The sequence below is a fragment of the Pithys albifrons genome, chromosome Z (assembly GCF_047495875.1).
Source record: "Pithys albifrons albifrons isolate INPA30051 chromosome Z, PitAlb_v1, whole genome shotgun sequence".
Taxonomy (NCBI): domain Eukaryota; kingdom Metazoa; phylum Chordata; class Aves; order Passeriformes; family Thamnophilidae; genus Pithys; species Pithys albifrons.
Window position 1 is genome coordinate 1,941,078 of NC_092497.1, and position 15,184 is coordinate 1,956,261.

Below are 15,184 nucleotides of genomic sequence, written 5' to 3' on the forward strand. Positions count from 1 at the left end.
TGGCAGCCTCAACCAAGTGTTGAGCTAAACAGGGGGGAGTGATCTCATCAGCAATGTGTGTCTTCCAGGTACAAACACAAGCACATTTTCTACAGGTACCAGAAAAACTTATGGCAAGGTCTAAAGTGGAGACTGCTACTCTAAAGCTTCTCAAGGAGTGCCAAGACAACACCCTCTGTGAGCATAAAAATGTCTTTCCTTGGCTGAGAAGGGTTTTCCCCTCCAAGAGACAGGAATGGGATCACAGAATTTTATAATGACAGAATAGTCTGGGTTGGAAGGGACCTTTAAAGAGTATGTGGTTCCACCTCCTGCCACAAGCAGGGACACCTTCCACTATCCCAAGCTGCTCAGAGCCCCATGTCCAGCCTGGCCTTGGACACTTCCAGGGATGGGGCGGCCACAGCTTCTCTGCCCAACCTGTTTCAGGGCCTCCACACCCTCAGAGTAAAGAATTTCTAATATCTAATCTAACCCTATACTCTGTCAGTGGGAAGCCATTCCCCCCTGTACTGTCACTACATGTCCTTGCAATGAACATCTCAATGTCAGCTGAGATCAGAACACCCAGTCAGAAGTTCTTTTCCTTGCTGAAGAGAGACCAGAAACAAATCCCTGTCCCAGCACTTCCTCCAGTGTGAGGTGTTTTGGCTCAACTCTTCTCATAGCTCTTTGTTTTTCAGACTTCCTTGGTTCTGGTCAACATGGGAAGGCAGAATAAAGCAAGGAAATCTGTTCTCTGTATGATGGCCAGACTAATGTGGGGTTAAGCATCCTCCAAACTTCACATCTCCTCTAAGCATAATAAGAACTTTGACATCCAGTTCTTATATGGTCAACACAGTTATGGACACAAGTGGTGGGATCCAGATGGTAGTGACACTGGAGATGCCTTACAGCATCTTGTTGGGCTTCCAGCCCATTCTCCTGCTTGTTTCACAAGGTCTGGAGTTTGGTAGCTCCTTGCATGGATTTCAAGACACGCTATGGCACCTGATAGAGCATCTGTGATCATGGAGGTGAAGCTCATCAGTCTCTGATAAAGGTGAGAACTTAAATGACGTCTGCCATGCTCCTCCCCAAAGCCTGAGACTTAAGAGTTGTCATCCTCCTAACCTCCACTTGTACAGGCAATACAAGCTCCTGTTCCCCATTCCCTAATGTTCACAAACATCACAGAATTCCAGAATGGTTTGGGTTGGAAGGGGCCTTCAAGATTGTCTCGTTACAAGCCCCCTGCCATGGGCAGCGACACCTTTCACTAGACCAGGTTTCTCCAAGCCCCATCCAAGGTCCATCCTGGCCTTGGACATTTGTGAGGAGCCCTCAGTGACAACAACTCACTGACCTCCAAATCAGCTCCTGCTGCCACACAGGAAGAAGTTACCTAAAAATACTGAGTTCTGATGATATCAGGTGTCCCTCCACTAGGGAACACTGAAGTTCTTTAGGAACTTTTTGCTGAAGCAATTATTTTGTTTTCTGTGAAGCAACATCATAAGACCCTGAGCTTATCCAGCAGGGCATTACATTTCTGCTGAGGTTTCATAACAGTAAGATGGCTTGTTGGTGGTACATAAAGTCTTTCAATCAGCTGCAGAGATGGAGAAAAACAACCTGCAAAAGCCTCTTGATGCCATAAAGTCTACTGGTGGCTTGGCAGTTCAGGTTAAATTTAGCCTGCAGGCCAGGGGTCACTGAGGTCACCAAGACTGTGAAAAAACAGGGAATAAAAAGTCTTGTGTTGTAGAGATTTTATGTAATGACAAAGCTGCTCTCAATAGAGAGGTGGCAACCCTGCAGCTGGGAAATGCACCCAGCTCACTCCTGCCACTGCCTCCTGGCATGAAAAAAAAGGAACAATGAAAGGAAAGGATTAAATTTGCTTAGATGAGTATGATTTAACCCTTATGCACCATGTCTTTAGCTAGGCACACAAAGAGGATGGAGCAGATATGGACAATGGTAATAGATAGGCATCTCCTCAAGTCCTGCTCACACGCAGTGTGTCCTGTTGAACCCAGAAAAGTTCATCTCTCTCTTTACACTGGTGTTGAGACCACAGAGCTCTCTGATATTTACAGAAGTGTATCTTCCCTGCATTACATAAAGTGTAAAATCCTTTTAGCTGTTGCTAGCATCAGGGAAGGAGCTGTAAATACATCATTGCCTTCCGTGGTGTGTTTTGCTGGCAGGATTGGAGCTGCACCATCTGCCTTGAGGGGTGACTCAAGGCTGGGCATATTTTCACTGACACCCTCGAGCCTGTAAGGGCTTAGTGCTGCTCACAACAGCAGAAACAAGAGCAGCTGGGTGGAAAACCTCTACTTACCCTGCCACAGCTTGAGACACGGGTGACAGGCAAAACAAGCTCCCCAAGGGATGATAAACACCAACTGCTCCACCTCACTGCTACTAGTGTTTCACATGGACTGCTTGTTCCAACCCCCTGCCATGGGCAGGGACACCTTCCACTAGACCAAGTTGCTCCAAGCCCTGTCCAACCTGGCCTTCAATACTTCCAGGGATCCAGGGGCTTCTCTGGGTTTCTCTGGGCAACCTGTGCCAGGGCCTCCTCACTCTCACAGCCAACAATTTCTTCCTAATACCTAATTTACACCTGCCCTCTGTCAGTTTAGAGCCATTACCCCTTGCCACGCTGTGATGTGCTCACTGAGCCATGGTACAAAGGCAGCAAAGGGTGTTGGTGGAGCCAAAGAATCTCCAGACCTCACCACCAAGAGGTGCCTCTCGACAAGAAGCTGCAGTGCTGCCCAGAAACTCCACCTGTAGCTGAGTCACAGCACCCACATGCCCAGGCGGTGTGAGGAGGTGGCTTTATATTATTTAAGGACTGCTCCTTCAGTGGGGAGCCTAGTGCAGGCTTTGTTCTCAACAACCTCCTCCCAGGAGTGGAGTCCCAGTGCTGTGACCCCTGGCAGAGCTTTCTCCTGGATGCCTGGAAGGAAGGGCAGAGGGGCAGGATGATGCCAGCACGTCTGGCCAGCGTGGCTCTGCAGGTTGAAAGGGCTCCTGCTTGACCCCTCTGATGTCATCTCTGTCCTGCTCCATCATCACCTTAACCAAATTGCAGCTGATGGATTAACTGAATCCAAATGACACCAGGTCTTCAAACAGACCTACCCAACAGCTTCATGAGAGGGTATATGAGTAACTACAAACATAGGGAGGAAGAACTTTGTGCCACTGCAACTCCTTCTGGTTCCCTATATCTCTTCCTCCCTTGGTGGCAATCAAGGCAGACCTTCCTTTGACTTCCAGTCTCAATTAAATGGCCAGTTTTATCTCCTTACAGCAATGTGTTTCTCCAGCAGAAACAGCCCTTCTTCACCTGCACCTTTTCCCACTGGGTATCTTGACAGCATCTTCAGCCTCTGCCTGAACCAGCCAGCACATGTGAATCAGCATTTCCTTCTCTGGGTTTTCAAGTTTATTTATCCTTCACTTCTCTGGGTGACTCTGGATCCTCATATTAACAAACAGGGGAAAAAAAAAGGCAGCAAACTTTTGCTTTTACTTTCATCTCATCTTAAATCCCCCTTATTCATGGCTCCATCTCCCTCCAGCATCACACAGTGCTGCAGCTCCCACCTGACCCTGTATCTTCTCCCTGAATGAGGAGATCTTGCCCTTGAAGAAGCAAGTGGGGCCAAGCTGATTCCTGTGATGTTTAACGACAGGGTGAAGTGGTAGAGTGCCCTTTATGGTGTTTTGAAAGGAAATTGTACAGGAACAATGTCCCAAGCAGTGTGGCTATTGAAAACCCTTCACAAAAGGAGTTTGCCACAAGAGGAAAAGCAGCTTAATCAGTTGAACTAATCACTGTAGGTGGTTGAGTGTCCCTGAGGGTCTGTAAAATTAAATATAATGGGAAAAGAAATATATCACAGCTTGCCTATGCTCCTCAGTGGAGCCGCCAACGGATATGGGACGTTCCCTGCCTGGCCCCGAGCCCGCCGTGACCGTCCTTTGGGCTTCCCCTTGCAGGACCACGCTCACCTCTGTGCAAAACCCAGGCCATGGCTTGGCTGGGATGAGCCCCAGGAGGTTTCCCAGCAGTGCAGACTCTGAGTGGGCAGCGAGGACAGGGATGCCCAGACTGTGTGCTCACCCCAGATAACCCAGTCTATGGTGTGGGCGTGAGCAGAAGGGTCAGTGGTGCTTACCCAACCCTCCTCCTTCAGGAAGAGGAAATTGTCCCTGACTGCCACCCAGGGCTCCCCAGGGAAGGAGGATATTTCTGCCTCCCCCAGCTCTGAATTAAATTAAGTCCAGAAAACAACGTACACAAAAAAATAATAATACAGACTGTTTTTTCCTCATCACTTAAGTGTAAAGACAAGTTGACAGTAAGAAGTAAATACATTCAGGCAATGCAAGAGAAAACTTGGGGCCATTTCTGTAATTCTGTTGCTGAAAGCCCTAAGTATTTAGGACACACTGAAGGGAGATGGGGAGAGCTCATGAGCCTCTTTGCTGCCAATGCTTCTCCCCATGCATGAGCCAGGAGGACCTATACAGCATTCTGCTCCAGCTTCCCATGGAAGGGCTTTAGAAGGATGGGTTTCCCAGGTGAAAAAACACCCCTCATAAAATCCCATCTAACAGGAGAAGGAGGAGATGATATGAACTCAGTTAAGGGTGACTGCAAGTCACAGTTCTTCACCTGAGGTGGTCATGGTCCTCAACAGCCCTGGCTGGGACATGCAGAGCAGCTGATCACCCCAAAGCCTGGAGACACACCAGCTGCACAGAAGCACAAGGGCTTCCCACTTTTTCTACTGAAAAGAAGAATTCAGATGTCTTTTGCCAAGAGGGTGTAGAGTAACTCTCAGGCTCTTATTCCCTCCTCTCCAGGACTTGGCTCTCTGTTTCCCTCTGCCATCCTCTCCTGTCTTTGTCTGTAGACAAGAAACACCAAAAGCCCTGTGAGGTACCAGCATGCATGTGTGAACACCTGAGGATCAACTTCTGGTAAGGTATTCAGTCTGCTTTGACTTTTGAATCCAGAAAGATTGATTATGTTAGCACAAAGTTTTTAAGACCTCCCGAGCAACCTTCTACGAGTCCTCAGGAAAACTGTTCCCCTTTCTCAGGTGACACAGAACCATTTCACTTCTTTCAGTCAGAAGACCAAGAAGTAGGTACAAACTCCCCTGTCTTAACCTGTTGCAACTCCACATATTCCATGTAAATCCTACCTAAGTTGGTCAATGTTTTTTATCAATCCCACAAGGCTGGTGCAAATCTTTGTTCATGCAACTCCAGGCCAAAGGATTCATCCAGCTGGGCCCTCCACCCCAAAACACATCATACCAAGATGCCATGGGAACTGAAGGAACTCTGTACAACATGAAGTTGATTTGCAGTGCTTCAACAGACAGTTAAGAAATGATAGTTTCTGGAACTTTTTGAAAAACAAGGAGTCAAAGTAAGAGCCCACCTGCCCAAGGAGACCACATCCCAGCACAGCCTGTGCTCTGCTAGCAGCAAGGCACTGGCCTGGCAGTCTCAAGTCAGAGGGCAGGACTTGAGAAATGGGTCTGTTGTGCCCCATATGCCAGAGTACTTTTTTTGTTCCACGAGATGTCCTGCCACCACCCAGGAAAACTATCTCCTTCCATGGAGGTGGTTGCCTATGGGAGGTCAAACCATTTGGTGCCTTTGGACATGTATGAAAAAACCTGCCTCTGTTGCTCTCTTTCCATGATCCCAATAAGTAGTGATGCTCCCTATCACCCTCATCAGGAGGTGGCAGTCACACCTCATGACTCTAAGCCAAGAGAGGAAACACCAGGTGTGAGATTTCTGCCAGGAGAGGTGGGGAGGGCAGTACCTCTCCCTGGTCTCCTGCCCTGTTGATAAGCTCTTTGCAGGACCTCACCAGCTCCTGTAAGCTTTTACAACACCCTGTGCTACCAAACCATCCATCAGATGTGGCTCTGATGTTGACTGCTGTCATGGAAAATGCAATCAGGTTTTTGAAATGACACTTAATTCACTCTGTATACCTATCTTATGCAACAAATGAGGCATGCATCCGTGGAAAAATCATAGAATCCCAGAATGGTTTGGGTTGGAAGCGACCTTAAAGATCATGCAGTTCCATCCTCTGCCATAAGCAGGAACACCTTCCACTAGACCAGATTACTCAGGGCTCCATCCAACCTGGTCTAGAACACTTTCAGGGATGGGGCAGCCTGGGAAAAAAATGACTTATGGAAGGTAAAAACAGCACATATGCAGGGAGAGAGCTATGGCTGCAAGCCCATAGGGTTGCTTTTCCCCAAGGGAGGGAATGTGCATGCCAGAGACCTCAGGGTAGGTGAGCTGTGCTGTTCCACAGCACAGTGACAGCATTTCCCAAGGAAAGGTGACGTGAAGGAAGCAGGGACAGGCACTATTTATAGCAGAGCTGGACACCAGTGTCGTTTTGCACGAGAAACAAAAGGTGCTTCACTGAGTCCAAGATGTGTCCCCTTCTGAATGTCACTGTCAGAGAGGCGGGAGGGGCCCACACACACTCTGGGAAGGAATTGGTGTTACTTAAAAGACCAGCTGGAGAAAAACAAGGCAGATTTCTGGGTGCCAACGTGCTTTATCAGCTTTTTTATAATAGCTGTTTTATATATAAAGATCCAGCCAAGCTGAAGGTCAGCTACAACCAGGCAAGGTCAGCTGGACCTGTGCATTGAGCAGAGGTCAAACTGAGTGTTGACACCTTGACCCAAGATGCATGACCACTTGTGAGCATGACTTCCATGGCAGGAACATGCCCACTGTGGTCAGCTGAGATTTGTCAATCTTACATGAGGCAACTCTGGGCAGGGAGAGCTCCTGCACCATGTACAGGCATTGCTAGTGGGGTCTGGGGTGCTGCTTAGTGCCAAGTGCTCACCACATTCAGGAGGAGGGGAAAAGTTGCCTTAGGAAAACCAGACCCAGGTGTGGCCAGGACTTTGAGGCCACACTTGATTTTAACAAACTGAGCAGGATAAGCTCTTCTCTTCTTGAAAATCCATTGCATGTCAGCCCTACTACTGTTCTTGGCTTCTAATATTTCTAAGAATGGGGCCTTCTAAGGCACCTTCTACACCCTTCTAAGAAACCAGGTTTTCTTCCCTTGGGTCCAGGCATCCAGAGCTGCTTCCTAACCCCACCCCAACCCACCCATCACCAAATAGCCCTGCTTAGCCTCTCCCAAGCTTTGCTGCCTCTGATGCCCCATCCACAATCTTGTAATTTTGAGTATCTCTGTACTCACGTAAGATTTAAAACAAAACCCCTGTAACTGCTGATTGTTTTCCTTGTCATGAAATCTCACCCTGAGGGATTTTTATATCACCTGTATGGGTCCACCAGCTCCAAAATGAAGATTTTTCTCCATCACCTCACCCCCCATTGCTAGGGGAGGGGACCATGGCTTTTTCTATCAAATACTGATTTAAAAGACTGCTTTTTCAGTCCAGCTCCATCTACAGAGGTCTTTTACTTTTTGCAATTAAAATAAGTATGTTTTTCTGCCTAGGCACTGACACCACTCTGGAGGACTCGAGCAGGCCTGCATACCCTCTGCTCTTTCCATTTTTTTTTTTAATTTGTGACTGCTTAGGCTGAAATGATCCAATGACTCCTCCAGAATGGTGCTAGATCAGTTGTGTTCTAAGGCTTTTTTTCTCTCATCTTGGGATGTTATCTCAGTACTACCTGGTCTGGGCTGTATCTTACTGCATGATCTTCCAACTCCAGCCCAAGACGGTTTCTTTTGCTATTCTTCCTTCCCATCTGTGCAAGAGGCAAGGATGCCCTGGGGGGCTGAACATTTCTGTCTGTGATGACTTATCTTGAGGGCCCAGAAAGAAAAAGAAATAGAAATAGAAATGCACATCTGGCATGATCTCTCCAAGTGTCTGTTTTTGGATGGGAGGGACAAACCAAGAGTTCCACAGATCATCTCAGCTTTGGGCATGGGGCTTCAGGCAGGAGACCCCTTGGCTCTGAAGGTCTCCTCTCCCAAAGCATCATGCACTTTCTGGATGGCAGAGGAAGACCCACTCAGTGAGATGAGGTGGCAGAAGGATGCTCCAACCTCTGCTGTGATTTTCAGGGAGCCCAGCCCAGTGCTTCAAGTAAACCCACTCTTGCAACACAGCAGACTACAGCTTGATTTTAACCATGTCTTCATGATCACAGGGCTGCAACCCACCTGAAATGAGACCTTTTTTGCCTCCCCTAAATCACAAGACTAAATTGTCTTTTAAACTGAGAGAAAAGGAGGGAGCCTCAAAGAGGAGAGGAAATGGAATTAGCACCTCATGAACCACCCTGCCCATAGAAAAATGTTTGTAGGATGCCTGAGAAGACTCCTTTCAGCTGTTTTTTTGGCCACTTTGTAAGATTTGGGAAAACCAAACGACACATAGAGTTAACTGCGTCATGGCTGCTCTGAGAAGCAATAGAGTGATTTGAGCACACATTCCAACTACTACAAGTTGCCTGTAGGACTTCACTGAAAATCCCCCCTGTGACATCTCAGGCAGATTTCAGCTCAATTCTTGGAGAAGACACTGGGCAGTTTTTCTCCTGTTCAATCACATTGCAAACTCCTGGTTTTAGAAATGTGTTGTCTCAGCCACAGCAGAAAAAGTCATCAGAAACAAAGCTGTATGTACCAACCAGCTCCCTCATTCTTTGCTTATTTCCACATTTAACCACAGTCACAATTCCTGTCAAGGGCTCTGGATGCCCTCAAATAATTAAATATGCATTTAACACAATTGAATATCCAATCAACCCAATTAAATTAACTCAATGTATTGAAATCACCAACGCCACAGGAATTCAGCTGCCTATTTAGCTCATCCCTCCTTTCCACAGACAGACATCTGAGGCTCACTGAAACTCCTTCTTAACCAAAACATACCCACTTTTCAGGCAACCCTGAAAGTCAGCCAATTTTGCTTTTCAATAGAAAAAGAGGAAGCAGATCCCAAGGACTCAAGTTTTAACAGATAATGCCTTGTCAGTTGCCTTGTCTAATACAAGTAGGGGAATCTGGCTATGCTGGAATAACTACAAGAGGAAGGGAAGGTCCTTAAGATACTCCTGGAGCAATATAGGACATATCCCAGATTTAAAAGACAAACCAGAGGGATGGACAGACTGTATTTTCAGGATGTCATTGCCCAAATAAGGGTTTATATATTTATCCAGTGCTGACAGCTGCTCAACAGTAGCCCCGTCCAAAGACACTGCATGTGACAGTGGAAGAAGGTGTGCAATGAGGAAGAGAAGATTAAAAAAAAACTTTAAAGAGGTTTCACCTACCTCCGGTCGTTTCTCCTCCTTCTGAACAGTTTTTTGGTGTGTGCGATTTCAGCTTCATGAGGCAATGGATGGTAACCCTGGAAAACAGAGGGAAAAGCAGCAATGAGCTCCAAGAGACAGGAGGCATCAACATGGAAGAGGTCAGAGTGGAACAGAGCACCCACATGTGAGCATGGTAAAAGAGATAGGTTCCCATCCAAACATCCCTACAACATCCCAGACCCTACAAAAGCAGGTCTGGAAGTCTCAGAGTTGTGGTACCCTTTTGGGGCCTTCAAGGAGCAGGGAATGAGGTTATCTGCAATTTCTGTGTGGGAGAAAGCACACAGGGCAGTAATTGCATCACATATGTATACAGATACCAGCACACACTAATGACAGGGAATTCACCTACTTTACACACAACCCTTGTCCACCTAAGCCATTCTTCCCCTGGGCTGTTTCCTTTGTATATTTATCCAAAGCCCAGCTGTAAAAATGTCTGTCTCAGCATCATTTTGAGGACACTGAAAAAAGCCAACAGGAAGCACAGCTGGCAGGTCTGTGCCTTCATGCCAGAAGGAAGGGAACAACCACAATACCAGCACCTTGCTGAGTCTGCCCACCATGAGGTCAACCCCATGGAAAGGACAGGTAGCACCCACCTTATGGAAACAACTGAGATGACCAAGATGTTAAATGATGTGCCCAAGCCCAAAATGAAGGAAGACAGATTTAGACTAGATTCTTTACTAGGAATTAGGAAGAAATTCTTTACTATAAGGGTGGTGAGGCCCTGGCACAGGTTGTTCAGAGAGGTTGTGGATTCTCCATGCCTGGAAGTGTCCAAGGCCAGGTTGGATGGGGTTTTCAGAACCTGGACAAGTGGAAGGTGTCCCTGGCCATGGCAGGGGGGCTGGAACAAGATGCTCTTTAAGGTCCCTTCCAACACAAGCCATTCTAGGATTCTGATTCTAAGCCAAGGCAGAGGAAGAGCTGTGTGTAACTCCAGCTGCTGTCTCTCCAGTGTCCTCTTTCCACCGCAGGTGCCGACTCTGACATGGTATGTTAATCTGATAAGGGGGATGCTGTATTTGCCATCCTACTATGGGCAAGACAAGGCTTCATTAATGCGTATGAAGAGTTCTGAGGTTCCTGGATGAAAGGCCCTGCCTAAGTCCAAAGTATTATTTATTTTCCAGGACCATGGAGCTGTCATAATCATAATGAATGTTATTTATGCAGTATTGTACTTCCCTCGCTGGCAATAAAAACCCTGTAAAAGTCATTCCTTTTATTTCCATTGCAATCTATCTCAGCCTGGAGCTCCAGCCACTGCTGGTGAATCACCACACATGAGGGGCCATGAGGGAGCAGCCTGGGCAAGGACAAGGGCTGGGTGGGGATGTACCTAATTGAGCCACAGTTCTGTGATATTGGCATGACAACACAACACACCAACTTCAAAAAAATGTCCCTCTCTCTTTGCATGAAGAGCCTTTAAAAATGGCAGTTAAATTTTTGTAGTGGATACTGAGACAATAATATTTTGAATTTCTCTGGTGGAAGACGTAATGGGAGAGAAAGGTTGCTGGGGATGACAATGAATTTAGGCATGCAGGCCAGGCAGGCTCTGCTGCGTCAAAGACTGACAGGGTTTATTGTGACCATCCATCCTGATCACCTGCAAAAAGCCTGGAGAAAGTGGCACTGCAGCAACCCTACAGTTTCCACGGCAGCTGGAGCCTTCCCCTTTGGAGACCTTCCCTCCTCAAGACTTCAAGCAATGAAGAATTCCCCAAGCCAAAATATAAAGCTATGAGAAAATGTCCAAAGGAGGGCTATGACTATGCTGGAGGGTCTAGAGGGGAAGCACATGGTGGGATTGTTGGGGCTATCCCATGCAGGGCCAGCAGTTGGACTTGATGTTTGTGGTTTCCTTCCAATTCAGGATATTCTGTGATTCTGTAGTAAATTAGAATCACAAAGTCCTAGAATAGTTTGGGTAGGAAGGAATCTTAAAGATCATCCAGTTCCAACCCACCTTCCAAGGGAAAAGAGAACTTCCACTAGACCAGGTTGCTCATATTGACTCTTCTGTATTACTGAGGGCTGTGGCTTGAGTCTTCCTCATCACTTCCTTTCCCAATCTCTTATTTTCACTGAAAGCAAAGGAGGAGCTAAATACCACCCAGATCTCTGTTCCTCTGAAAACTTACTTGAAATTGGCCAGTGGATACCAAACCAAGTGAGAAAAGAAAGGGAAGGAGGAGCCACACATCAGGCATGCTAGTTTAGAACATGACGCTAAAAATAGTACAATAATCAGTGAGGCTGTTTCTAAATGCTGCACTACCACAGCAGGCTAAAGCTTGGGGTATTTTTAAGAATTTAAGCTGTGCTGCAGACACACATGCAAATACAATTACCTTGGAAAAATGAAACTATTTCTGCAGAACACAAGGACCAATTTCCTCTAGTGGAGCCCTCATTAAAGTCTCTGCTCTTTCCAACTAGAAATCCTATGTACGGTGGTGCATTCCCACATGTCCTCCTTGCAGAGAATCCCAGTGCTTGCTCAGACCTCTACCCACCAGCAGCTGACATTCACAATATGAAAGAAGAATTAATTAGACAGGAATAAGCTCCTAATCCAAGGAGTACTCCTGGACACTGCTTGTGTCTGAAGAGAGAACCCTGTGTCCCCATTAAGAAAATCAAACCTCTCCCTTCTCCAGACGAGCAGTTCCCTTCCTTAGTCCTACTCATGAGACAATGTTTTGGAAAAAAACAGTCACCGATCCCTACTCTTGTCTATTTTGGTGCCTAAACAGAACTAAATTTGGAAGGCAGAAAAGTTGACTTTTTTGTGCAGTGAGCTGATGTAAAAGGAAATATCAGAAACTTGCAAGTAGGGCGGAGCGGCCGGAGAAGACCAAAGGTGATGGATGGGTGGGGACAAGCCAGAATCCCAAGGGAATGGTGAGAGCTTTGATAACATGGCTCTGTCCCAAGGCTGCTCCCCACCACGGGTCATACAGGACAGCAATGGAAGTGCCTTCAGCAGAGCCAGCTGAGGACAACATGGATCTGAAATGCAGCTCTTCCACCTTTCAGGAGACACATTCCTTATGAAGCCAAAATCTCTGATAATTTCCAAAGAGAAATGTCTTGCAAGGCAAAAGGCCACTCTCTGCTCTGCAACAGGTCTACAAGAATACCCATACAAGAGGGATGGTTTTTGCTTCTGTTTGGGCCACAGACACCATCAGACTCAGGTGCTCATGGTTTTCATAGGCAGGTTAGCAGCTCCTCAGTTTTGGCTGCAAAATCACTTTGGTCTCTTTCCCACATAGGTTTTATTTTGATATTCATTCACAGGGGGCTGGAGAAGGCAACAAACCAGTATTTCAGTGCTGCTGGTTCTGAAAGCAAGGGCTGTGGGAAAAGCAAAGTATAAGAAGCCCATGGTAACAGGAAAGATTGCTAACAGGGGTAATTTTCAATTTTGGAGTGAAACACACTGTGGTTTGCATGATGGGATGCTTGGAGCAGAACCTGAGACACCCAAGGGACTTCTAAGTCATGTATGTTCCAATTTAAAGCATAAACATACATGCTCTAACAAGAAAGGCCAAAAGCTCTGGTAAAAAGTGTTGCTCAAGAATGGTCTGCTCCCTGGGCCCGTTCCCAAGTGATAGCTGTGTTGTGATGTGCATACATATTGTTAGATTTTTGAGGGAAAGCAGCTCCTGGAGAAGGTGGTATCTGTCAAACTTAGATGACTGTCATATGGCCAACTAGCATACACCAAGAGGAAATCTGTCACCTCCAGGAATTGCTGCAGAGGCTGAAGAGAGCAGGTTTGAACGCCATGCACATGGTTTTTGTGCTTTACCTTCCTAATGAAGGTGTCTATCCAACCTTCAGCCCTGTCCATCTGTCTCTGGGAGTCCAGAAAGCTGGCAGGTCCCCCTCTGCTGTCCCAGATCCATTTACATAAAATTTTAATGAAAGAACAAATAAAAAGCTTTCAAGATCTCAATGGAAATCTGCAGCAACCCAAGAACCTCCACCTCTTCCCCCACTGATACCTGACCCTCCTTGGCAATATCCCCCTGCTGATAACCCCCAACATCTCAGCCTAGTAACCTGCACGATACTGGCTTGGGAACAACACACGGAAGAGGGGCAGGAACAGACGAGGGAAATGGTTGTGTTTAGTGCTACCCTGCTAAAAGAAAGACCTTTGGTATCACTTTTCTCATGCCTCCTTTGCAACAGCATCATCTGAAGAAGATGGAGGAAGGCATCAGCTTTGCCTCTTCTACTGGTGATGGTAAATTGGTAGAATCCTAGAATGATTTGGGTTGGGACCTTAAAGACCCCCTAGTCCCTCCATTCCTGCCAGGGATGGAATAGCCAGAACTTCTCTGCTCAATCTTTGCCAGGGCCTGCCCACCCTCACAGCCAGTAGCTCCTACCCAATATCCCATCTATTCCTGCGCTCTAGCACTGGGAAGCCATTCCCTGTGTCCTGTCTCTCCATGCCTTGTCCCCAGTCCCTCCGCAGCTCTCCTGGAGCCCCTTTAGGCCCTGGCAGGGGCTCTCAGGTGTCCCTGGAGCCTTCTCTTCTCCAGGTGAGTGCCCCCAGCTCTCCCAGCCTGGCTCCAGAGCAGAGGGGCTCCAGCCCTGGAGCACCTCCATGGCCTCCTCTGGACTCGCTGCAGCAGCTCCACATCCTTGTGCTGTTGTTACCCAGGGCTGGAGGCAGCTCTGCAGGTGGGGTTTCACCTGAGGGGGTAGAGGGGCAGAATCCCCCCCTGCCCTGCTGCCCACTCTATGTGATCAGCCCAGGGCACGGGGGGTTTCAGAGCCAGCATGTCCAGTCTTTCATCCATGAACACTCCCAAGTCACAAGGAAACAAGCAGGAATGGAGAGGGGGCATGTCTACAGCTGATTCTTCTGTGATCACCCTGAGGCAGCAAATCACAGCAACTTCTTCGGGATCTGACAAAAATCAACTTACAAAAGGGAGGGTCCTATCTGGGATCAACCTGCACCCTCCCTCCTCCATTTCTGCACTTTTAAAGTGCCAACAGTTGCCTGAGGTGGCTGAACTTGTGGTGTGCTTCACAGAGTCTCGAGGGGCTACTACAGGTTTAGGTTCAGTGCTTCATCCCCATGGTTTTCATGTCTAACACAGCCTGACCTTGACATGTGGAACACCCCAGAAAGCAACTGTCCTCACTCAGTCTCTTCCACAGACATTCCAAGCCTATGATGGTCAAGTGTGTGAAGATGCCTGAATAGGAATCAGCAACATTGAAAATCCTGAAAATGAACAAAAGGTTGAGAAAAGCAACTGGACTTATGGAAAAAAAACAATGCTCAGGTGATGAGAGAGTGAAAAGTAATGATCCAATCATACCACAGGATCAGTCTGCAGGAGCTTTATCTGAAGAGCCTTTTGTGCCCTCAAGAAACATCCGCCCTTGCTTATCTTAAACAAATGGTTGCAGAAGGCCTGAACTGAACAAACAGGTTATTAAGGCCTGAGGTAGGAGCCTGGAATTTCACTGGGTTTTATTGCACACAAAGTTCAGGGTGGGATTTATTTTCTGGGGGGGTGGGAAGGGTGAGGTGGGGCTGGGATCACAGCAGCCCCTAAGATGCCCCATCTGCCTGTGTAAAGGCAACAACAGAAATACCAAAGTTGGAGGGACTGTAAAAGCAAAAATGTATTGTCATTCCAGAAATGATCAGCAGAAACCAGTCCAGTGAAAGGCAACACCCCATGATAAGGCTTTCATCTGCCTATAGGATGGATTTCCCATGTCAGGAAAGTCTAAGACA

At 47.2% G+C, this 15,184-nt stretch overlaps 1 protein-coding gene across 3 annotated transcripts in view; it reads right to left on the bottom strand.

Annotated features, from left to right (window-relative positions):
- The window catches only part of CTIF (cap binding complex dependent translation initiation factor), a 150,609-nt gene that overhangs the window by 58,690 nt on the left and 76,735 nt on the right, over positions 1 to 15,184 (bottom strand). For all 3 annotated transcript variants that reach the window (XM_071580923.1, XM_071580922.1, XM_071580921.1), the window contains one exon: positions 9,349 to 9,425. In XM_071580923.1, the coding sequence (XP_071437024.1) occupies positions 9,349 to 9,425 (77 nt within the window). The remainder of the gene's footprint in view (positions 1 to 9,348; positions 9,426 to 15,184) is intronic.